Source organism: Zalophus californianus, chromosome 15 (assembly GCF_009762305.2).
Source record: "Zalophus californianus isolate mZalCal1 chromosome 15, mZalCal1.pri.v2, whole genome shotgun sequence".
NCBI lineage: Eukaryota > Metazoa > Chordata > Mammalia > Carnivora > Otariidae > Zalophus > Zalophus californianus.
In genome coordinates this window covers 29,477,839-29,502,120 of record NC_045609.1, presented here as the reverse complement: position 1 = coordinate 29,502,120, position 24,282 = coordinate 29,477,839, and the positions used below count along the sequence as shown (strand labels likewise).

The 24,282-nt window shown below is 34.0% G+C and overlaps 1 protein-coding gene across 5 annotated transcripts in view; it reads left to right on the top strand.

Moving 5' to 3' along the window:
- Positions 1-24,282, top strand: part of HERC4 (HECT and RLD domain containing E3 ubiquitin protein ligase 4) — a 132,175-nt gene that overhangs the window by 77,959 nt on the left and 29,934 nt on the right. For 3 of the 5 annotated variants that reach the window (XM_027591197.2, XM_035724145.1, XM_027591181.2), the window contains 7 exons: positions 13-72; positions 203-314; positions 817-1,006; positions 2,490-2,662; positions 14,317-14,436; positions 21,564-21,587; positions 23,996-24,094. In XM_027591197.2, coding sequence (XP_027446998.1) covers positions 13-72; positions 203-314; positions 817-1,006; positions 2,490-2,662; positions 14,317-14,436; positions 21,564-21,587; positions 23,996-24,094 — 778 coding nt within the window. Of the gene's footprint in view, positions 1-12; positions 73-202; positions 315-816; positions 1,007-2,489; positions 2,663-3,163; positions 3,269-14,316; positions 14,437-21,563; positions 21,588-23,995; positions 24,095-24,282 lie in introns of those variants that run through there. The other 2 variants (XR_003519386.2, XM_027591189.2) reach the window with 2 other exon arrangements.

Below are 24,282 nucleotides of genomic sequence, written 5' to 3'. Positions count from 1 at the left end.
CTTTCTTTTTAGTGAAATAGACGGAACATTTTCTTCCTCTGGTTGTCTAAATGGAAGCTTTCTAGCTGTTAGGTAAGTGGTAATTCTTTGGTATACGGAATTTTTAAAATTTATTAAGTAATATATTAAATAAGTGAAATAACTTTAAGGCTTTATTATTTTCCTTCTCTCTCTCTTCTTTTTCTGTTTTTTTCTTTTATAGCAATGATGATCACTATAGAACAGGCACCAGATTTTCAGGGGTTGATATGAATGCTGCTAGGCTTTTATTCCACAAACTTATACAACCTGATCATCCTCAGATATCTCAGCAGGTTTGTTCTTAAAGTATTTTATATTTGTGTTATATAGCCTGTTGAATTTTATATTCCATGTTATTTTGTGTATTTATAGCCTAATTAACTTTATAGTTTCAAATGTTTCATTGTGATGTGCTTTCTGTGATTTTTTTTTTATGTAAGCTAATACAAGAATTAAAATAAGGTTTTATTTTAGAGAATTTACAGTTTAGCTATCAAATATCTGTAAATCTCTCCAGATGTTTGAGTAGACCTTTAATACTTAACATCATCGTGTTGGTTTATAGGGGTATAGCTAGAGAGAATTTAAATTGAGACTTACGCACAAGATTTTTAAAATGCTCTTAGCAATGCTTAGGCATTAATTTTCACTGTGCTTCAAAGTACATTCAGTGATTCATTGTAAGATACATTTCTTTCACCATTTCATGTTTGCTGTGTTTATGATTTTTCTTCTTCTTTTTGGAAAGTACATTCATTTTAAATAAAGTAGGTTTTATTTTTTGTCAAAATATAGGTGGCAGCTAGTTTGGAAAAGAATCTTATTCCTAAACTGACTAGCTCCTTACCTGATGTTGAAGCATTGAGATTTTATCTTACTCTACCAGAATGCCCCCTGATGAGTGATTCCAACAATTTCACAACAATAGCAATTCCCTTTGGTACAGCTCTTGTGAACCTAGAAAAGGCACCATTGAAAGTACTTGGTAAGAATTTTAGTCTTTTTTTCTTTCGTAAATTTTTCTCTTTAAATGAAAATGCTAATAAGTTTTTAATTTTTTTTGCTGTCTGAAATTTTGCTACCCTGCTTATTTGACAGTGTCTTACAGAAAAATAAATCTGTTTTTCTTTTATTGCTTTTTTCTAGTCATGCTGGTTGTTAGAGGCAAAGCATGTTAAATATTAAAATTTTAATCAAACACAACAGCAGAGACCATATCAGGAAAGATAACAACTATTTTCTGTATTCCCCTCCCTCGTCCCCTTGGTCTTGCTATTAAAGAAGTAAAGGTGGAGGAACAATTAAAACTGACAAACATGGGTATTAAATCCTCTTGACTGTTAACTCTTTGCCTTGTATATCTCTCACTTGCTAATTTCCCTTGTTTGATTTTATTTCTCTCCATGTAGAAGAGATTCTAACCACTAATCTGATTTTATTGTTCTGTCTCTGTCTCCTGTAATTTTTTGGCCTAAACTTTTCTCACTTTAATTTTTCAATTTGTATGGATTTCATCCCTGTCTCCTGGCCATTATAGTTTGTTTGCTACATTTAACCCAATACTTTCCTTCCTGATAGAATTTATAGGTTTGTGAAGCTAAGATATATAGAAGTCATAAAATCAGTACAAGAAGTTTTAGGCTGAGAGTGAGCAGAGGGAAGTAGTAAGCAAAGAGTAGAATCCTCAATTCTGAGATAATTAGTGAATAAGAGTGAAGCAGGGACTGACAAGAGTATTGCTTCCATGTTGTCAAAAGGTTTTGTATTTCTGCCTGCTTCATAAGATTATGGTATTTGTAGTTAATAACTACAAACAAATAGTGATTGTGGGGAAGAACAGACATGTTAATACTTTACATTGTTCTCAGTATCCAGTTTTTAGGATTACCTTGCATTTTAAAGGTGGTACTTCATAATATTTCAATTTTATGTTAAGTTGAAAGATATAACTTGGAAAGATCCCTAAATATTGGGATTTTAGAATCTTTAAAAATTCTAATTTTCAAAGCACTTTTTTTTTTTAAGATGTGGTGTGGGTTTTTTTTCAAGTTTATTGTTTTTAATCTGTACACCCAACATGGGTCTCAAACTCCTGACCCTGAGATCAAGAGTCACATGCTCTTCCTGTTGAGCTAGCCAGGTACCCACCCCCAAAGCACTTTTTAGTAACTGATTTTAATGTTAGGTATAGTAGTGAGTTTTTAATATAATGTAGGAAGCCAAGAAATAAATTCAGTAGACCTTTCTTTATTGTTGTTTCTGAGAGCTTTTAGAACAGCATTCTTTAACTTGAGAGTAGGATGGTGTCTGTAAATCCTAGAAATGTTACATAAAATACTGTGTTAAATTGATCTTGGGATTTTGAAAGGGTTAAGACTACTGCTTTTAGAAGAAAAGTCTTGTATGATTTTGAAAATTGTGATTTAAAAAAAATTCATTTTATTTGTATGTTCACCCTTTAATAACAGAAAACTGGTGGTCAGTACTTGAACCTCCACTATTCCTCAAGATTGTAGAACTTTTTAAGGAAGTTGTGGTACATCTTTTGAAACTCTACAAGATCGGCATTCCCCCTTCTGAAAGAAGAATTTTCAACAATTTTCTTCATACTGCATTAAAGGTTTTAGAAATATTGCATAGGGTATGTCCAATAGTTCTTTTATTTTCCTCGTTGCTGCCTAACAGATTGATGATGTTTATTTTAACATTAATATTATAGATTTAGGTTAGCATAAGAGATATAGATTACAGATATTTAGAAAGTTATCTAAATTTTTCTTTAAAAAATAATACATACTTCGGAGTTTTGGTCTTACTTGACTTTGTTAGGCATTTGTAGGTAACTTGTCTGTAGTTGGGCAGAACAATAGCATACTAATGAATTAGAATTCTTACATTTCCTTGTGAAGAACATAATTTGTTAGTTTAAATATGATTTTTGTCATTTATAAGTGGTTATTATATGAGAGAGATTGCATCCTAGTTGTGATTATGAATATTTAAACTCAAGTTATTTTGTTATTGGGTACTAATGGTTTCAATCAAAGTAGAACATTCCACTTGAAACAAACGACTAACTTGAAATTGGAACCATATATAATTCATTAATTTGCCTATTGTTCTTTCCTGCCCTTCTTCCCAGTGTAAGAAATAGTACCCTTTACACTTGTAGCAGTTCAAAGCTATATGAAGAAGTAGAGTCTCAGCTGTTTCATTAAAGATGGATTTGAGACATCCCTGACAGCTGGTAGGTATATCTCTGTTATGCCATTTGGTATTCTTGAGAAGCTATTTTGGGAGACATGACCTAAGGGAGAAGCATATGTTTCTTATCTCTAGAATCACTAAAAAACCCATTCAAACTTTTAATCTTTAGTTTCCTCTCCTTACTTAGCTTCTTGAGCATTTTCAGACCCTTCTTGCCTAGTACTAAGGTAAATGTTAAGGGATAAAAGAGATAATCCTTCTTATTCTTTTAGTGAGGTTCCTGGGTATTTCCTCAGTTAAACTTCTTGAATTTATTTTTTTCTTTGGTATTGAATATGTTCAAGATTCCTAGTAAAGTAGTCATTTCTCTTATTATAATTGAAGAGATGATTGCAATTTCTTTCCGTGGGGAAACAAGTCATTCTGTCTTTTGCCTTTCCCAAAACAAGGCTTTCTTGCAGAATTTTAGAGTTAATTGGATTCTGCAATAAACTGCTGTTAAGATCCTCTATCTTCATAGGATGAGTCTCTACTTTTCTCTATGCCTTTTGTCTAGACAGGGATTCAAGAGATTAATTAGATTTTTTTTCTTTCCTCTGGACTCTGTTTTCCTGTTACTTCAGTGAACCATCCTTTGTCAGCTGGACCCTATTGCCAAATAATTATTCACTCTCTCACTTCTTTATCTGCTTGTCTTTATTACTCCTTTAAAAAATAATTGTTTCCTTAGCTGTATCTTTTACCACAAATTAAGGAGAAGGTGGGAGAAGGAGGGGAAATTGAACTTTTTTTTCACAAAGACTGAACTTGAGCAAGTAAGTTCTTTGCCTAGCTACAGAAGCCTCAACGTGTACTGAGGTAGAACCCTATGGGGCTTCGTCTCCAGAGACCTTTTTGATGGAGCCATGCTAGATACTAGGATCCGATGTTCTTGCTGGCTAAAAGGGAAGAGGAAATAATTTTAACAGTGGCCAAGATTAGAACCTCCCTTGTACATTAATTCATGTGAGCACTTGACATATAGTCTTCATTTAACTTCTTAAACTCTGTATAGTTTATATTTTGCCCCCTAATCTAAATGTCAAAGATCATAAACCAATAAATAACAGAGTTGAAATACAAATACAAATCTACTTCCAAAGTCCCTGCCATTTTTAATGTACTTCTCTTAGTGGGTATGGTAATAGAACATGTTTAGAAAGGGGTTTGTTTTTATTTTATGCCCCTAGATCTAGAGGTTCATACTTACATAATTGCAGATAGCATTTTATTGTTAAAAGACCATTTTTGCTGCTTCCTATCAGTGTAATTTTGAACAAGTCTTTCTCTTTATCATATATGTAAGTGGAGAATTAATTATCTATAAAAAAAGGATTAAAATACTGTCCTTGATAGTTTCCCAGGATTAATGTATTATTCAAATTATATAATATATGTAATATTCCACATTCATAAGGCACTGATTTTGTTACCACCACTACCACCATTTGGATGGGAAACGGCTACTTTCAATTTGATTTATTGGGTTATGAGGAAACTGGGTTGTTGTTTGAAGTTGTTACATACTCAAAAGCAGAATGATGTTATTAATGTCTGAAGCATCTCTTACTGGGAGTCCTTAGGGCGATCACTTATCTTTCTCCTACTCCTTACTTTGAAGAAAACTTTCCTTGGTCTTAATCTGCCATAAATAGATATTTGTGGATATTAACCATCAGGGATGATTCATTTTCATTTTTAGTGAAACCCAAGTTGCTTCTCAGAAACTTGTATTTTCAAAGACACCTTCTGTATGACAGCTGTGAATATATTCCTTCTCTCTGATCCATGGTTGAAAATTAGAAGTTTCCTCAAATGGTTGCCTTCTTGACCTACTGGTCAAGGATTAGGAACTAGAGAATTGGACCGTGTGTTTACTAATCATTTCAGGATATGTGGATGACTGGTTCCTCCCTTATGTCATGTCCTTTCAAAAGCTTTTAAGTTAAAAATCACTCCCAGTGTTCCAAATGGTATTATAAGAAAGATAGCTTTGGTACTTGCTGTCAGGAATGGATATATTACCAGATAATGAGTTTATTGGCAAGTCGTTCAGTTATTTAGTAGTTTTTTGAGTTTTGACACAGTACATTGTAGAGATACTGAGATGCCGAAAGAGAAGACTGACTTGGTCTCTCTTGCCTAATTGCTACATATCATGCTAATCTTCTAAATCAGTGATTTTCAAAAAAAAATTTTTTTTGGTAAAGAACCCCTAAATAAACCAGATAAGGCACACATATATACTTAACATATACTACCTCTGAACTGAGGTTTATAAACCAGAATACTAAACAGTAATGAAAATGTGAAATAAAAGTGTTATGATCAAACATATATAGATTTTATTTTGTATATTTTAGGCAATAATACTAATGTATAGGTTGTTTTGAACTTGTGATTTCTTTTTTATTCATTTCACGAATATTTACTGAGTGCCTACTATGTTCTTATCATTGTATTAGACATTAGGGATGCAGTGATAAAGAAAAGATGTGATTTCTGCCCTTGTTGAGATTATAAATGTAGAGCAGTTATATACATACAAATAAATAAGCATTTGTGTTATAAAGCATGGTAAGTGCAAGATTAAGGAAAATTAAGGGTGCTGTGAGAACACATAAGAGGGCTCATACTCTGAAGAATAAATGAAGGCTTCCTGGACAAAATAATGTCAATGTTATCTACCATACAAATATATTTATATATATATATATATATTTTAAAACTGTTGATTTTATATGTAAATATATATATGTATGAGGTCTTTTAGATCAGTCGTCTTGTTCAGTCTCTTAATTTCCCTGTTTTTAAAAGCAGTGTTAACTGATTTTCTCTTCAGTTGTTAAATCATTGTGACTGAATTAAGTATCAGCCATAATTTCCCCCTAGTGTAAATTTGATATTTGACTGTTTTTGAACCAGAACTGAATTTCTGAATTGTTTTTATTCTAACATAGCACTTCTTTCCAAAAACAAATCTATCTGCAGAATATACAAACTGAAAACATTGGTCGCTATTGGCAAAGGAAACTACAGTTTACCTTTTAAAATCTAAAATATTTAAGATAAAAATATATATTGGTCAGTGAGATGTGAAGCATTTTGTACAGGACTCACTAAATTTTAGAGTCCAATGTGATTAAAAGTTGGTGTTTATGTTTATAAACAAATATTAGGGAAAGGCCAAAGAGTTTTTTGTGTAATTGTTGTGTATGTTTTATTTATTAGTAGACAGAGCTTGGCGAAAGATGCTAGGGCAGGGGCCTGCAAATTTTACCTGTAAAGGGCCAGGTAGTAATATTTTATACTTTACAAGTCATATGGTTTCTCTTGAAATTACTCAACTCTCAAAAAAAAAAAAAAAGTTCTCAACTCTGCTGCAGACAGTATGTAGATGGATGGGCATGGCAACTTTCCAGTACATTATTTACAAAAACAGTCTGTGGGCAGGATTTGGCTCACAGGCTATAGTTTGCTCACCCCTTCTCTCAGATGAAGGTTTTGATCTCCATATGTAAATTAAATATCTTTGTTTTGTTTGAAAGCCAGGAATAGTGGTTTTACTCTGGTCAGTTTCTCCCAAATGTGTTTCCTGACCACAGATAAAATTTAATCCAACAGTGAAAATAAGAGCTCAGAGTGCTTTTGTCACCAAATAGAGGGATTAAAAGTATCAACTTTGAAAATGACAGCAGCAGCATTTTTTTTTAAAGATTTATTTGTTTATCTGAGAGAGTACGCACGCACATGCTTGCGTGCGGTGGGGAGAGTGGGGAAGGAGAAGGAAAGGGAGAAAATCTCAGGCAAGACTCCCCACTGAATGTGGAGCCCAGTGTGGGGCTTGATCCCATGACCCTGAAATCATGACCTAAGCCAAAATCAAGAGTCGGATATGAACACAGCATTATTAACATGTGCTTTTTAAACTGGGTTATTTGTTCCCTTAAGAGTAGACCACAGGATCAAGCATTGGTTGTACTTGATGACAGTTTTACTTATTTAAAAAATTCTAAAAAAATAAATAAATAAAATAAAAATAAAAAAATTCTTTAAAGTTTATTTATTGGGGTACCTGTGTGGCTCAGTCGGTTAAGTGGCTGCCTTGGCCTCTGGTCATGATCCCAGATAAGGCACACATATATACTTAACATATACTACCTCTGAACTGAGGTTTATAAACCAGAACACTAAAGAGTAATGAAAATGTGAAATAAAAGTGTTATCAAACAAATATAGATTTTATTTTGTATATTTTAGGCAATAATACTAATGTATCCCTCTGCCTGCTGCTCCCCCTGCTTGTGCTTGCTCTCTCCTCCCACCCTTTGTCAAATGAATAAAATCTTTTAAAAATAATAATAAAACAAAGCTTATTTATTTATTTTTAAGTAATCTCTGCACCCAGTGTGGGGCTCAGACTCATAGCCCCAGGATTGAGAGTCACATACTCTTCTGACTGAGCCAGCTTTTAAACATTAACAGAAAGAAAAAAATATGTTTATATATTCTAAATATATGTTGCACACATTTATCTATGCAAATAGTCATATATTCATATGTATTCATATATATATGAACATACATTGAATAAAATTGTATAGTGAGTTAAGAATGCATTTTTTTAAGATTTTATTTATTAGAGAGTACATGCATGTGCACTTTGCATGTGCATGCAAAGGGAGAGAATCTCAAGCAGACTCCCCACTAACCACGGAGCCCCACTCAGGCTGCATCTCACGACCCTGAGATCATGGCTTGAGTCGAAATCAAGAGTCAGCGCTTAACTGACTTAGCCACCTAAGTGCCCCAAAATGCATGTTTATTAAGAAAAAGTGCATGCGTATTACAGAGGCCTGTGTTAGATTTCTGGCTCCTAGCTGTGTGACCTTGGTTAAGATTCTTGAACTCTAAGCCTTAGTATATTCATCTATATGATAATAATAGTATCTATTTCATAGGGTTGTTTTAAAAATTAAATGAGGTAATGTACATGAGGTCTATTTAGTAAGTGGTCCATAATGTTGTTACATTTGTGGAACATAACATCTGGGTGGATTTTAAGGTAAAATTTGCATTTCAGTGAAAATGTTAAGTGTCATTAGAAGCACGAACTATATAGATATATACAGATATATATGTATATATATCTGTTACTCATTTTATTTGTCCATTCATTCATCTCATGGTTATAGAGCACCTGTTTGGACACAAGCACTGTCTCATAGATTTATACCTCTACTAAATGATTTCTTTTGTTCCTTTTTGAATGCTACTTAGTTGGTTTAGTTATTTTTTAAAATTATAAACAACTAGTTTTGTTACATTTTATAGGATATTTAGCTAGTTTTATTTAGTTTGTATGTTAGATCACATTGTTTCTTTTGATGTCTTATTTTCTTCTCCTAAATGTGGCATCTTTCTTAGTGGTCTGTATTTGGCCCTTTTTGTTTTACTTTCTACCTCTGTCTCACCTCCTGCCACAGCTTTGTCTCCTTTAAGGAAAATGTTCTCAGTTATGTGTTTTAGGCAAACCTTTCTCTTGCCATCATTTTAAAATAAAAAATGATTTAATACCAAATTTCTCATCCTTCCCAGCTCTCTTCTCCTACCCAAATTGTCATCTTTTCCTGACTTAATGCTTGTTTGTGTTGCCAGCATTTGTTTTTCTGTTCTTCATGCTTGAATTTTGAAGTTGGCTTTGACTCTTTTCTATATCAATTAGCTACCACAGCCTCTGCATTCTTTCTTATTATCTAGAAATCTTGAGTCTTTAATATCTTGATTTATTTCCCTACCACTAGCCTCTGTACTTATTTTTGACTGTATTTCACACCATCAACAGAAAATTTTAATATCACTCTGATTCTATCATTTATTGACTCTAAAGCCTTATTTCCCTCTGAAATTTTTCTTTTAGCTCATGCTATTTGCCTAGAATTTTCTTCCTCAAACTTTCTTTTGAAATCCTTTTCATTCACTTTACTCTTCAATTTTTATTTTGAATATCTTTATATATAAAGAAACATTGAAAGACAAATGAAATAGATATGTACATGCCCTCCATTCTAGATTCAGTAATTGTTAATATGCTGTCACATTTGCTTTTCCATCTATGTGTGTATATACTTTTTTCTTGTCGTTTGAAAGTAAATCCTGATACCACCTCATCATTCTTCTTCTTGGGCATTTTCCTATATAACAGCAATATTATTATTTTTCTTAACTGTAATTCTGTAATATCATCTACCTATCCAGGCATATTCAAATTTCTTCTGTTGTACCAAAAAATTTTTTGTATTGCTGCTTTTTAAAAAACTTGAGTCCAGTCAGATTTCTTTTCTTTCTTTCATTTATTGAGTCTTATCTGTCTTTTACTATTTGTGAACAAAGTATGTATCTTTATATATTTGGGTCTCTATTTTCTGTCAGCAATGTTTTGCAGTTCTGAGGTCTTAAACATCTTTTGTTAAATTTATTCCTAGGGATGCTTGGGTGGCTCAGTCGTTAAGCGTCTGCCTTTGGCTCAGGTCATGGTCCCAGGGTCCTGGGATCGAGCCCCGCGTCAGACTCCCTGCTCAGCGGGAAGCCTGCTTCTCCTTCTCCCACTCCCTCTGATTGTGTTCCCTCTCTTGCTGTCTCTCTCTCTCTCTCTCTCTCAAATAAATAAATAAAATCTTTAAAAAAAATTATTCCTAAATATTTTGTTGCTATTGTAAATGAAATTTAATTTTTTTTATTTTCCAATTGTTTATTGCTAGTATGGAGAAATTCACTTGTGTTTTGTGTATTGGCCTTGTACTCTGTGACCTTGGTAAATTAATTTATTAGTTTCAATAATTCTCTTACAGATTCATTTGGATTTTTTATGTACACAAGCTTGTTATTTTCTTCCCTTATTGACTATAATGGTTGCAGTGGACATCCTTGCCTAGTTCCTAGTCTTAGAAAGAAAGCATTCAATATTTTATCAATAAGTATCATGGTAGCTGTAAAATGTGTTTTTTTTAGATGGGCTTTATCTGTTTGAAGAAGTCCCCTTCTATTCCTGTTTTGCTTAGAGTGTTTATTATGAAGAGTTGCTGAATTTTGTTAGATGCTTTTCTGTGCATCTGTTGAGATGAACAAGCCATTTTTTTTTCTTTTCTGCCTTTTTTCTGAAATATAGTGAAATTCATTGATACTTGAACCTTACATTCCTGGGATTCCACTTGGGCATTGTATGTTATACTTTATATATGTATTATTGGGCTTAATTTGCTAATATTTTATTGAAGGTTTTATGTCTATATTCATGAAGGATGTTGATCTGATAATTTTTGTTTCTCATATTGTCATTGACTTTTAGTATCAAGGTTACTCTAACTTCATAAAACGAATTAAGAAATAATCCCTCTTTCTCTCTTTTCTGAGTTTAAGATTGGTATTATTTCTTCCTTAAATGTTATATAGAATTCATCAGTGAAACTGTCTTAACCTGGAATTTTCTTTTGGGAAATTTTAAAATGTCATATTAAATTTTAAAAATAGAGTATAATTCATGTTTTCTATTTCTTCTTGAGTCAGTTTTGGTAAGTCCATGTGGCGCTGTTTATGTATGTCTGTATGGTGATGCCCCCTTTTTCATTCCTGATAGTGGTAATTTGTGTCTTCTCCATCTTTCTCAGAGTCTTTCAACTGTATTGATATTTTCATTAAAACACGTTTGCTTTCATTGGTTTTTCTCATGTTTTTTTTTCTCTTTCATCAATTTCTGTTCTTATCTTTATATCCTTTTCTCTACTTGATTTGTCCTTAATTTGATCATTATTTTTACATCCTTGAAACAGAGGCTTAGATCATTGGTTTTAGACCTTTTTTTTCTAACATGATCATTTAATGCTGTTTTCTTCTATGCCCTGTTTGACCAGCATCCCACAAATTTTGATATGTTGTGTTTTTATTTTCATTAAGTTCAAAATATTTTCCTAAAGCCTCTGTCTTCTTGCTCCAACATCTGAATTATCTTTTGAGTCTGGCTCTGTTGATTGCTATGCCTCTAGACTTTTTTGTGTGTGGTTTTTGTTTGATTGTTTTGTTTTTCTTGTTTTTTTTTTCATATGTCTCATAATTTTTGATTGTCCATAAAAGAGTAAAGGCTGAAGTAAAGAGATTTAAAGCCTATGAATGGGTACACCTCTTCTGTGTGGCTAATGTGGGGACTTAAGTCAGTCTAGTCAGGAGTTAAACTGGGATTGAGTTTTTATTTTGCTATAGTTATCTTCATTGAACCAGAGGCCTCAGATTCCTCTAATGCTGCCTGAGATGTAGGACAGAGGTGAAGTGTCAGTTTTTTTCTCAGTGTTTGTATTTGCTCTGTATGCCTGCTTGATAGAGGGGTTTCTCTTCTCACTCTTGCCCCCTCCTCAGTGGTAAAGTGGTCTTGCTTGTTAACTCAGTGCTTTCAAAGTTAATAGAGGAGTGGACACAGGAAATGTTCTTTGTTGTTACTGTATGGCGTTGGTCTTAGGTGATTATGTATGCTTGGACCTTAAGGTGGGACTTTCTCAGAGTTTCTGATCCCTCCCTCATCAGGTCCTCTAGTCCTACTGATAGAAGATTCTGGGCTTGGGACTGTTCTTATCCCCATTCCTTCTGACTATTGAGGTGAGGGTTTTTTCCCTCCAACAATGAGGCATGGAATTTGCTTCACCTTCCTCAGTGATTTACGACTAGGCAGGGTAGCAGGCTTTTTTTTTTTTTTGTCATGGTGGCAGCCAATTCCTTGCACCACTAAGAGAGACTCATGATCTTTTACCCTGTTTCCAGTCATCCTCATGGCTACCCATTGGAGGTGTGTGGAAAAGAACCTGTGAGTGCATGCAAACTGTCTGGGGGCACCTAGGGGTTTTATACTGTCAGGCTATTCCATACTCAGCCATTAGCAGTTTCTTAGAATTTTAACTGATTTCTTCTTCCCTGCTTGCTTGACAGTGGTATCTTCTTCTTGCTTTGCCACAGGTGACCTTTTTCTAGCATTCTGTTTCTCTTTAGAAGTAACTGTCAATCCTTGGGATTCAGACTACCCGATTATCTTATGGCTTTAGTGCTCTGATGGATTCAAGAGACATTTTCGGTTATTTAGAGGTGTTAACAGTTTCAAGTCCTATGTCCTAGGATTTTCCAAATATCTTTTAGTTACTGACTTTTCATTTAATTCCATTGTGGTCAGAGAACATACTTCATTATACTTTGGATTCCTTTAAATGTATTTATTTATTAAGACTTGTTTTGTGGTCCAGGATATTTTATTTTAGTATTTTAGTGAACATTCTGTATACAATTATTGGGTGGGATATTCTATTGTGAATTCAAGTTGTTTGAAATTGTTCAGATCTTTGGTGCTTGGTGCTTGCTTTTGTCTGTTTTTTCTCTATCAGTAATCAAGAGAGGGGTGTTAAAATTAGCAACAAATTCTGTCAATTCTCCCTTCATGTATTTTGCAGCACTGTTAATTTGGAATTGTTACATGACTTCTTGATAAATCAGTCCTTTTATCATGCTTATCAAATGTGCATTTTTTTTTTTTCTCTAGAAATGCTTGTCTTGAAGTCTGCTTCTAAGAGTAGCCTCCCAGTTGCTGCTCTCTGCTGGGATGTGTTTTTTTTCCCCCAGGTCTCACCTTGTGCACTCATGGTTTGAGAGGTTAGCCAAAGTGGGACGCCTGGATGGCTCAGTCAGTTAAGCGGCTGCCTTAGGCTCAAGTCATGATCCTGGGGTCTTGGAATGAAGGCCGGAGTGGAATTGGACTCTCTCTCCCTCTGCCCCTCCCCCTGCTGGTGCTTACTTGCTCACTTTCTCTCTCTCTCTCTCAAATAAATAAACAAATGAGCATTAAAAAAAGAGAGGTAAAGATGTGGGAGGACTTTGCATGCTGGTTTTTTGGCTTCACCCTCTGGATTCCTTTCTGGGATTTGTATTCCTCATTGTCTGCCACATTAGCTGCCTCACTTTGTGACATTTGCCTCTTCTGTCTAGTAAAACTGCTGCTTTGTGCTTGAGCTCTTACCCCCTACTCCTGATGCTGATTTGGAAGCACTCCCTTGGGCAAAATGTGTATCACACATGCTCCTTTCAAAGATTGTGTCCTTTCCTGTTTCTGCTTACTTTTGGTTGATCTCCAGTATTTTCAAATTGTTGGGCTTTTATATATTGTCCAGAGTTTATAATTGTTATTGTCAGGAGGTTAATCTGACATAAAGAGCTCTGCTATATCCAGCACCGGAACACCTCTTTGTCTCTTTTAACTTACAACAACCCCCGCTTTTTTATCCCATTCCCTTAACTGTTTGGAGATTCCTGTCCAGTCTTCTTATGAAAATTCTACGATCAGAATATTTTATTGTTTCCCTATGGTGATGTTTCATTTGTTCCTCTATCCCTTGTACTACCTATGAACTGGAATTTAGATCAAGAGACTTGATTAGATTCAAGTTAAACATTTTTCTGCTTCATAGATGATGCTTGTACTTCCTTTTGCTTATATCAGCAGGAACATTATATTTTATTGTCTCAGTATCGGTGGTGATTGGTTTGATCACTCGGTTAAGGTAGTGCTCTTCACTGCAAAGATTTGTTTTTCCCTTTGTAATTAGTAAGTAATTTCTAGGGTGGTAATTTGCAACTCTCTTCATTTTTTGTGTCCTATCCAAATGTTTTATTCAGATGCCACTACAGAGTACTCTGCCAGTACAGAGTTCTTATAGATTCTAGTTTTTATATACCATATATACTTTAATGGTACATATCTCATATTATGTGGTGGTTACAGAAATATCTTTCTTTTTTTAGTAGATTTTGAGGTACTAAATGCAGATATTCCATCTTAGATATTTTTATGTTTCACACAGCACTTAACTAGCATTTTGCATATAGTAGGTACTCAGTAATTTTTTTTTATAGAAAGAAAATTAGCTAAGAAATCTCAAGACTTTTTCTATTTAAAACATTTTTTAATCTCTGTATTGGGTACTGGTTAAACTTAATGTTGATTATACTTTTTTTTTGTAGGTAAATGAGAAATCGGGACAGATTATACAGTATGATAAATTTTATATACATGAAGTACAAGAATTGATAGACATAAGGAATGATTATATCAACTGGGTCCAACAGCAGGCCTATGGAATGGTATGTTTCCTATTGCATCTTATGATTTCATTTTTATGTATCATTTATTCTCACAGAAAAGAAACAATTGCTTGTTTTTGAAACACCAGTTTTTTCAGAGCTTTTATTCAAATCTTATTTTTGAAATAAAAACACATTGGGAAGGAGTAGCTACTTATTGGTAGTATTTATAAGTAGACATTCCACTCTTACACCAAAGCCCAGCCAACTAAAGAAAAATGCAAATGTGACATGGATTTTTAACTCTCACTTACTTTCCTTGAGGTTGCCTCTTAATTCTCTCATGTTGAGAATACTGGAGTCCCTGATACTGGAACTCTAGGAATATATTACTATTGTGAGATTAGTGCCTCAGAATTACCAGAAGAGAGTTGTAGGACCATTGATTCCAGTTTTTCCCCTTTAATGTTTTTAATTTTATTTCAGAGTTTTGACATAAATCCCCATGTGTACATAATTCTTCCCGTGTAGCTAAGTCTTTAGTAACTAGACACTTAATGTCCCATTAAAATAATAGCAGTCGTATAAAGCTTCATGTAGACACAGAATTTTAATATAGAAATGGGTAAGCAATTAAATCTAAAATAGATTTGCTAACCATCGTAGTATACTTGGGGCCAACTTTTTCCCCCATGAAGTAGGTAATTTAAGCAATGTGTATGTAGCAGTTGTAGAAGGGCGAGTAGTCTTTCACTGCTTGCTAGGCACCAGCTGCAAGCTCCTTGTGGATAGGCACTCTATAATTTTATTCACCAGTACTTCTAATAGTCTTTGGAATATGTGTAGTAGGCACCAAGCACAGTAGTTTTGAATGGCAGTGTGATTAGTGCATGCTAATTTTAGAATACTCTCATCTGTAGAAATCAGGTCACTTCTAGAACATCTTTTGCTCCCCTAGGTATATGCATCTTGATTGGGAGAGACTTGTTGATTTTTTTTCTCCTGGAATCATTAGGAGTCTAGGTCAAATTTGTAGCCTTTCTGTAGATTTAGGTCTACTCATTTGCTCATTCAACAAATACTGAGAATATTGAGAACCTCCAGTGACAGGCATCAATTGAGGTATTGGAAATACTGTGAGAAACCAGACAGATACGGGCTGTATTCTTATGCAGTTTGCAATCTGGTGGGCAAGATGGACAGTAATCCAGTAAAGCAAAAAATACTAGCTAATAATGTACACTCTATGTAGAGAATTGAAGGAATATAAGAAAGACTGTGATTGATTTCTTGCAATTGGGTAATCAGAAAAGTCCTGTCTGCTGAAGTACGGGCTATAATCTAAGTGACAAGAAGCAACCACGTAAGATCAAAGAGGATTTCAAGAAAAATGAATATCCAGTAAAAGACCTTAGGTGAGAACAAGCTTGACATGTTTGAAGGATAGAGGAGGACAGTATGGCTAAAATACAGGAGTAGGAAGAGTTCTGGGAAAGGATCAGAAATGGACAGGCACCAAATCATGGAGGGTTTAGTAAATTAGGATCAAGAACTTGGATTTTATCTGATGTGTTATGATAAGCCATCAAGATGGTCAGAATCCTGACTTTGCATATAAGCCCAGACACAGCAGTATAGGGTACCCTAGGTCTTTGAGCAGTGTTTTTTGAAACTGGAGTGATATATGGACCCCTTTTAAAGTAAAACAGTTCCTAAGAAGTCCAGCATTCACTTACATTATTTATGATTGTCTTATTTAAATATGTTCAAACACTAAACTAGTTCTGAACTCCTGGTGCCTAGACTTTAAAAGAACTCTAAAACCATAACAAATTTATAAAGTATAAATAACACTACAAATTTAAAATACCAAGTTAATATTAGAGTGGAGGATAATTGTTTTGATGAATCTCACCTAACAGCCTAAATAGGATGAGAAAGTAGTGTAACATAAGAGCACCTGGGTTCAAATCCCAGCTTAGCATTTATTCACTCTGTGTCCTTGAAGAAATGACTTCTTTTTCTGTAAATTAGGGGTAACAGTACCTACCTTTTATAGTTACTGAGAAGATTAATTGGTATGATCAATATAAAGTGCTTAGGGCAGTTCTTGGCACATAGTTAAGTCTTGGTAAAATGATGGTTATTGCTGGCTGCCTATACACAGGCTTTGGTTGGCAATAGCCTCTATTCTGAGGTGTGTGATAACTCTGTTATCTTGCTGTCTTTCTCTATTTGAACTACAATGAAACATTTGCTTTTAGAATGAGATGTCATGCTCATTTGGCCTTCACTCATCAAGCACATCATTTATGTATGAAGTCCTAGACATAGAGATCCTTCCTGTTTGGTGCCAGTGTGATTACATTCACAACCATTGGAACTCTTGGGGTTTCATGGAAATACTGGGATTATAAATGGATTTTCCTAATTTTAGATTTTTTTAATCAATTTTTTAAAAATTCTGGTATAAAAACACTAAAATTACAAATTCTCCCAGAGCACTCATAGACCCCTAAAATTATATCCTTCAGGGGTCTGCAAGCCTAGTTTGAGAAACATTATCTTGGAGAGTCATATCCTCCTGTGTCACTATGAATTAGATACCTTTGCCTTCTGAATTTATATCTAGTATGTAGGTCATAAAATACTTGTATTCTGAGCAAGTAGGACAAATCTAAATTAGCCAGTCTAATAGGATTTTTTAGTTTGTAGTAATCTTGGTGCTGTGTGGAAAAGCTGTGGTTTGTTTACTTTTTAAGTTTGGCAGGCATGTATCCAAGCTCCTCTTGGTATATAGCTGTAGTGATATCAAATTGAATTTCCTTAGGAGTTATTTCAGTGCTATTGTTTTCTGCTGAGGGGGAGACAGTAGGCTTTTCTAGGCTTTTCCTCTTTCTCGTTCTCTCCAGATTATGTGTTTGCTATACTTGATAATTGCCCTCTATTACTCTGCTCTTTCAACCACAAGCTTTTCCTTTGTCTTCATTTGTAGAAAGAATGAGTGAAAGCTTTTCTTTATTTAATTTGCATAGTGGGTTTAATATCACATCTTAGAAATCAAAATGTAGAACTGTGATTTGTTCTTCTATACCTTTGGGAATAGAAAGCTGTCATTTACTTTGAAGAAGGTCTTTGTGCAACTCTTATAGTTTATTAATTTATATTACAACATTGGATTTCACAAAGCTTCTTTCAGAGTTCAAAGCACTTTCACACTTCACATTTACACATAACTCTAAAGACATTTTTCCTGGGGCTTTTTAATAAAATTCATACTTACATTACTAGTCATAATGCTAAGCTTAACTATCACATTAACACTCTAAGTAAAATTTTAAAGAATCTACCCTAAAGATAATTACATGCTATTTTGTAATGATTTGGATGTGTATGTATGTGTGTATGTATATGTATGCATATGTATACCACTATTGAGTAAGAGTTACAGTCTTGAAATAATTCCATTGCTTCAGTGTGGAAGCTTAAAATATTCTTTGATAAAACATAATTACTGTGAGTTATAAGGAGTATATGTCTATAAGTATTATATATATACACACGTATACATACATATATAAAATATATGTATATATATGAAAACTTTACATTGTTCTAAATACTGCAAGGAAATTATTTTACCTGTATTATATTCGTCTTCATGCTATAATCTTTTGAGATATTTTTTTCCTCCCATTTCTTTTCTTTCCCAGTTAAGGATTTTAAGAATCCAGCAGGTATACACTTCCCTTATCCCTAAACATTTAAAACTAATTCTGTGAAGTTCTTTGCTTTTCTTATAATATCCTTTTGTACTGCTGAGACTTCTAACTTTACCTCATCCCCTTTCATTTTCCCATCCCTTTTTCCCTCTTTCTTTTTACATGTTTTTATAAAGTTTTTGTTTGAATCCTATGTAAGCTTCTCTGTTTTTTGTTTTTCAATACTCTGATCTTGGTGTATGAAACTTTTTTTTTTCAGTTGAATTCCTTTTGCTTTTTTCTATTTTTCTCCTTCTACAGTTAATCTCTTGGCAAAATAAAATGGCACATGGGTTCTCTTTCTCTTCTGCTATTTGATTTTTCTCCACTTTGTAGTACTGTTCTCAGTTGTATATTTCCTTACCCTCTTTTAACTTTGCTTTTAAGTTGAAAATACTTCAGTGGTTGCTACTAAACTCTGCTCTTTTTTCTTCCCTTTCTTATACTTCTAATTACTGTACATACATATCATCAGTATTTATTTAGTAAAAATTGACTGATTTAGACTGAAGTATAGAAAGGTATGTGCTGGGTCTGCTTGTTTGAATTACTATACGATTAATGTTAGGCATTTTTAAAAATACATACTCACTTATTTCAAGAACTGTATAGCTATGTAAGGCATGCAGATACAAGTAGATACTAGTGAAAATACTTGGTGAAATTTTTACAGTCTTTGATGCTACCTTACATATATATATTTTTTAAGTCATAAGTCATATATTTGATACTAGTGCTTTTGTATAAATCATCACTGTCTTTGTTCGATGGAAATAAAGTTGTACTTTAACTTTGGACAGCGCTGAGCTAGCTATGTGACATGTTCACCAGCAAACTAGAAAGATAGACTGATGCAGCAGTTGGGGAGACCAGCTTAGGAAAGATACATCAGTACTTTCTGGGTTTGAGTTTTGTTCTCATTAAATAAAAAGAAGAAAAGTACATTTGTGCTCCTTTGCAACTGTAATATTTCCTAGAAAAGTTCATCCTTGCTTTTTAAGCTCTCTTAATCCTTTTTAATGGCATTAATATTTTGCTGACTAAATTCTTCGACTAACTCCTTATGCCTTGGATTACCAAATTATGTTTACATATTTCCATTTCCTTCATGTTTTAGAAGTTATCTTGTTTCTATCTAGTTACCAAGACCTTTCATTTTTACTGGAATTACTTCATCAACTTCAGTATCCCCTCTTTATGTCTTCTTAGAATAATCCTGTGTTATGTCATTATATCAAGATGACACCAGCAGTGATATAATGTTTTGCTGTAAGTAACTAGTTGAAACTAAAACGTGCTGAGGAGCTCCATCTTTTTGTCTATAACCAACTGGAACCATCATTAATCATTGGTATTAAAAGCATCCTTAGTGAAGTCTGTTTTAGACCATGAGAACCTGACTTTTGAACATTGCTTCAAGCCTTTCTCACTCCAGCTTCTAGGACATTGAGTAACTAAAATTAGGCATACCTTGACCCATTTTTAGGACTCCCATCTAAAAACAGCCAACAACTAGTGCTTGAGTATGTGGATTTGGAGCCAATAGTAGGTCACACATTGAATGATATGTTGAATTTTTAGTAATAGACCTTTAATTTACCTCACATGTTTTATGATAGCCCATCTCCAACCCCCACTTGACTTTGTTTTCCTTTTAAAATTCTCTTGGAAATACTACTTTGACTTTGACTACTTTGCAACTAATATAACAACTACCTTGCAACTCTAATATTTCTTAGAAGAGTTCAGCCATTGCTCTTTTAAGCATTTACCTTTTTTTCTTTTTGCATTTACCTTTTTAAAAATGTTTGAGCTTCAGGGCACCTGGGTGGCTCAGTTGTTAAGCATCTGCCTTCAGCTCAGGTCATGATCTTGGCATCCTGGGATTGAGCCCCACATTGGGCTCCCTGCTCAGCTAAATAAATAAAATCTTTAAAAAAAAATGAGCTTTTGTCTATGATCCTTAACCCTTAAACTGAAATTTCTAATAATGATCTTAATCTGGTTTACCCTTTGATGCTGCTCTCCTAGACAATCATTCTACTTGATATCTATCAAATTTTCCATATGTCCCATTATTTCCTATATCCTTTTCAGCTTACAGTCAAACTTAGGTTCTGCTTTAGTATGGTTTAGTCACACCATAAATTCTAACAATCTCACTGACTTCCCCAGTGCATAATGATATGCATAGCACCTTTATCTATTTACATGTAGCAATAAAAAAATAGTGCTTATATATTGTTTTATTATTTGCTTAAAAAAATTAATCTCCCATGATCTAAACTGTCTTGGTATCTAGTGTAGTTATCAAGCAGGCTATAGGTAGCCAGAAAATATTGAAAGGTGTTTCTTTGCTTGTTTAGACTTTCATAGCAATAATAGTACTTTTTAAATGTCCCACAAGATATACTATAAAAGAATGTCAGATGTTCCTTTTAAGTTGGTTTCAAATTAAACTGAGTGTAATCTAAAAGGCTTTCTCTGCAGTACAGCTTCTAAATATGTTCTTGTTAATATTGACAGTGGGGGCACTTATCTAGTGAAAACTTCGTACTCTGAATTTTTTGAAAGAAAATAATCAGTAATTATGTTTCTCTGAATAGGATTTGTATGGAGTCATATTTTGCTTAGGCTCATACTGCTTTGGTTTTATTTAGCACAATATAGTGAGAGAACCGTAAGTTTTTGCTCATATCTTAAAGTGTCCAAAGGTACCCCCAAGGCATGCGAGCATTTAGCATACTACGAAGTTAGAGGGAATAGTTCACACAAGACTCCCCTCACTTCTGGCACAAATTGAAATTTTGGGGGGTTCCCCACACCCACCTTTAGGTTCAATAATTGGTTTCAAGTTCTCGTAGAACTCACTGACAACCGTTATACTGATGTTTACAGTTTATTATAGGGGAAGCACACAAATTACAATGACTCAGTTAAAATAACTAATGGCTTAATTTTCTTCACTTTTTTTACATATAGCGTTTTAATCTACTAAAGACTTTTCAAACATTTTGTCAAAATTAATCAAGTCCTGAAGTCTGGGGAATATTTTCTCCATTTTTCCAGGTGGAGTAACTGTGAGACATAAAATTACATCTTCTAGACCAAGTTTAGGTTTAGTTTTCCTATTCTACCTAAATTCTACAAATGGGGTGCTTAGTTGCTAAAGCCAAATTTCATTATGTTCAAGCCTTGATAATTTTATGACCACAGACACATGAAACAAAGTTCTTATTTTTATAGATAGAGATACATAAGGTGCAAGTGCAAAGGGTAAGTTTTGTTTTAGGTGTATTTTGATCTACTTCATTAATTCAATATTCTGTAGCAAAATATATGAAATGCTACTTTGAATAGGAATAGTTAAATTTGGACACTAACATTGCTCTTTCATTACTGTTACATTCTGCACTGCTGTCTTAGGATGTCAACCATGGATTAACTGAGGTAAGTTTGGTGTAATGCAGTCTCATGTCCAGAGTGAGATATACTCTGTTTTGTCTTAAGTGATAGGAGAGCAGGGACGCCTGGGTGGCTCAGTCGGTTAAGCGTTTGCCTTCGGCTCAGGTCATGATCCCAGGGTCCTGGGATCGAGTCCCGCATCAGGCTCCCTGCTCCGTGGGGAGCCTGCTTCTCCCTCTGCCTCTGACTCTCTCTCTCTCTCTCTCTCTGTCTCTCATGAATAAATAAATAAAATCTTTAAAAAAAAAAGTGATAGAGCAAAAGGTTCCTGTTTTGTGTGACTTTTATTTTTTTAATAAGTATATAGGAATTGTCCTATATAACATTTCAGAGGAATTTTCTGAAGAAAAATAAAACTTCTGTTTTAGTTAGCATTACACCTATATGATGCCCTTCAACAATATTTGTGTTAAAATAGTTTCTACCCTCCTAAAGTCTCCCAGTATAAAATTAATATGTGTCCTTTGTAATGAGAAAAGCAGACTTTTAAAGTCTGACAAATGCTTACCCAGTAAGGTAAAAAATACTTTATATTAGAGAACTAAAATGATTTTCAGTTTTTAAACTAATAATTGATACTCAGAATGATCATAAAGTTAAATAAACTCATGGTCATCTTCCTCACTTTGTATAATACACTATCTTAACATATAAAGTTCTAGCACTTTAGTTTACATTATCAACAAACCTAAACCACCTTTTTTTTTTAACACTTGGGATCATTATAGTACTTCTTTTATACTTCTGTTATAGACTTTAGGTTTTATTGTTTTGTTTTATTTTTTCCCAGCACTTGAACCAGTGAAACATTTAGAATTAACTTTGTATCATAGGCCTAGTATTGTTTGCGTCCTCATCTTCACACAGAAATAGTACATAAAATTATGAAATCATAGACTTTTGGAACCAGAAAGGACCTTAGAAATCATCTTGGTAGTTTTGAGTTTCAGAGTAGTGAAATCACTTTCTACCATCAGTAGGTAGTGACACAAATACAGGATCAAGGTAAAAATTGTCATATGAAGAACAGTGAAGAATGATGATTTAAGGTTAATATAACTCAGCCTGCTGTCTTATATGTTGACAATAAAGAGTTGATAATCTCATCATATTCTATACTGTTTGGGCCCTATTGAATTATTTTGTTTGTTTTCGTTAAGAGAGACTTATTTAAAAGAAGGCATTTAGGTTGGAGAAGGGCTGGAAACCATATTCAGAATGGCTGGAAAAACTGGGAATGTTTACTGTAGAAGAAAGACAATTTAGAGAGAGCCTGGGGACTTGAAATATGTTAAACCGTATATGCTTTCCTGCAATGAAGACTGAAATACAAATGAAGTGATGCATAGTAATGTATAAAAATGTGAATTCAGACTTTAAATAAAGAGAACTTCCTAAGCACTTAAGAAGTGGGTTGTTTCATGGTGTATTGTCTTCACAGAAACTTTACAGCAGGGGGCTCTGTTTCAGGGCTGACACAAAAACATTGCCTTGTTGGGTACCTGGTAGGAATCCTCCTCCAACTGCAAGAATCTGTGGCTGGAAATGCATAGCTCTTTGTATTTTTCTGCATTGTTAAAATACTTAGCGATCAATCACTGTATTACTTGCTAGGATAAATGTAAAGTGATTAATGTGTGATAATGGTAATAATATTTCAGTTTTCTCAACTTCAAAGGTTGACAGAAAATAATACTGGTGGTGCTAATTTTGTAGGTTAAAATGAACGAAAGATTGTTAGACTTATTTGTTGGCACTCTAATGACATACAATAAATACCTGTTAAATGAATGAATAATCAGATTGCTTATTATTGGCCTCAGTTGCTAGAGTAGCCCTAAAATATAAGAACTGGGTAATGTATTTAACATAGGAGCCCCCAATTTTATTTTATTTTTATTTTTAAGAGGGAGAGAGGGAGGGGAGAGAGGAAAAGAGGCGGGGAGAGAGAAGAGAGTCTTAAGCAGGCTCCATGCCCAGCACGAAGCCCGATGTGGGGCTAGATCTCACAATCCTGAGATTGTGACCTGAGCTGAAATCAACAGTTGGATGCTTAACTGACTGAACCACCCAGGTGCCCAGGAGCCCCCAGTTTTAGAATATATTTGCAGCCTAATTCACTGAATCTTGGAATTTACAATTGTATGGACTTTGAAGTATACAATTCCCTCCTACAATTGGGGTTATTGGGAATTGAGGTTATTCCAGTGCCTCACCTGATTATCAGTAAAAATTCCATATTTGGAAGTAAGCAGTATGTTTTAGTTATAATTCCTGAACAGCAGATAAGTGAATAAACCAAGAATCTGATCAGCTTTAAAAGAAATGACAGCACCTACAAAAAAATATATCACAAGTCAATTTGTACTAATATGTTAATTTTTTATTTCTAGTTGGCAGATATCCCTGTTACAATCTGCACATATCCATTTGTATTTGATGCCCAAGCAAAAACTACTCTGTTACAGACAGATGCAGTGTTACAGATGCAGGTAAAATATAGTTTAATACAAAACTGATTTGAGAATGGTTTTTGAATTGTTTCTGTGAGGTTTTTTAAAAAGTAAATATTTGAATTTTGCCTATAATCAGTAATCCTTGGGAACATTCTGTACCTCAGTGGTCTGGCTTTTGCAAAGTACCTTTGGTACCTTATAAAGAAGACTGTTGCATTGGTTAC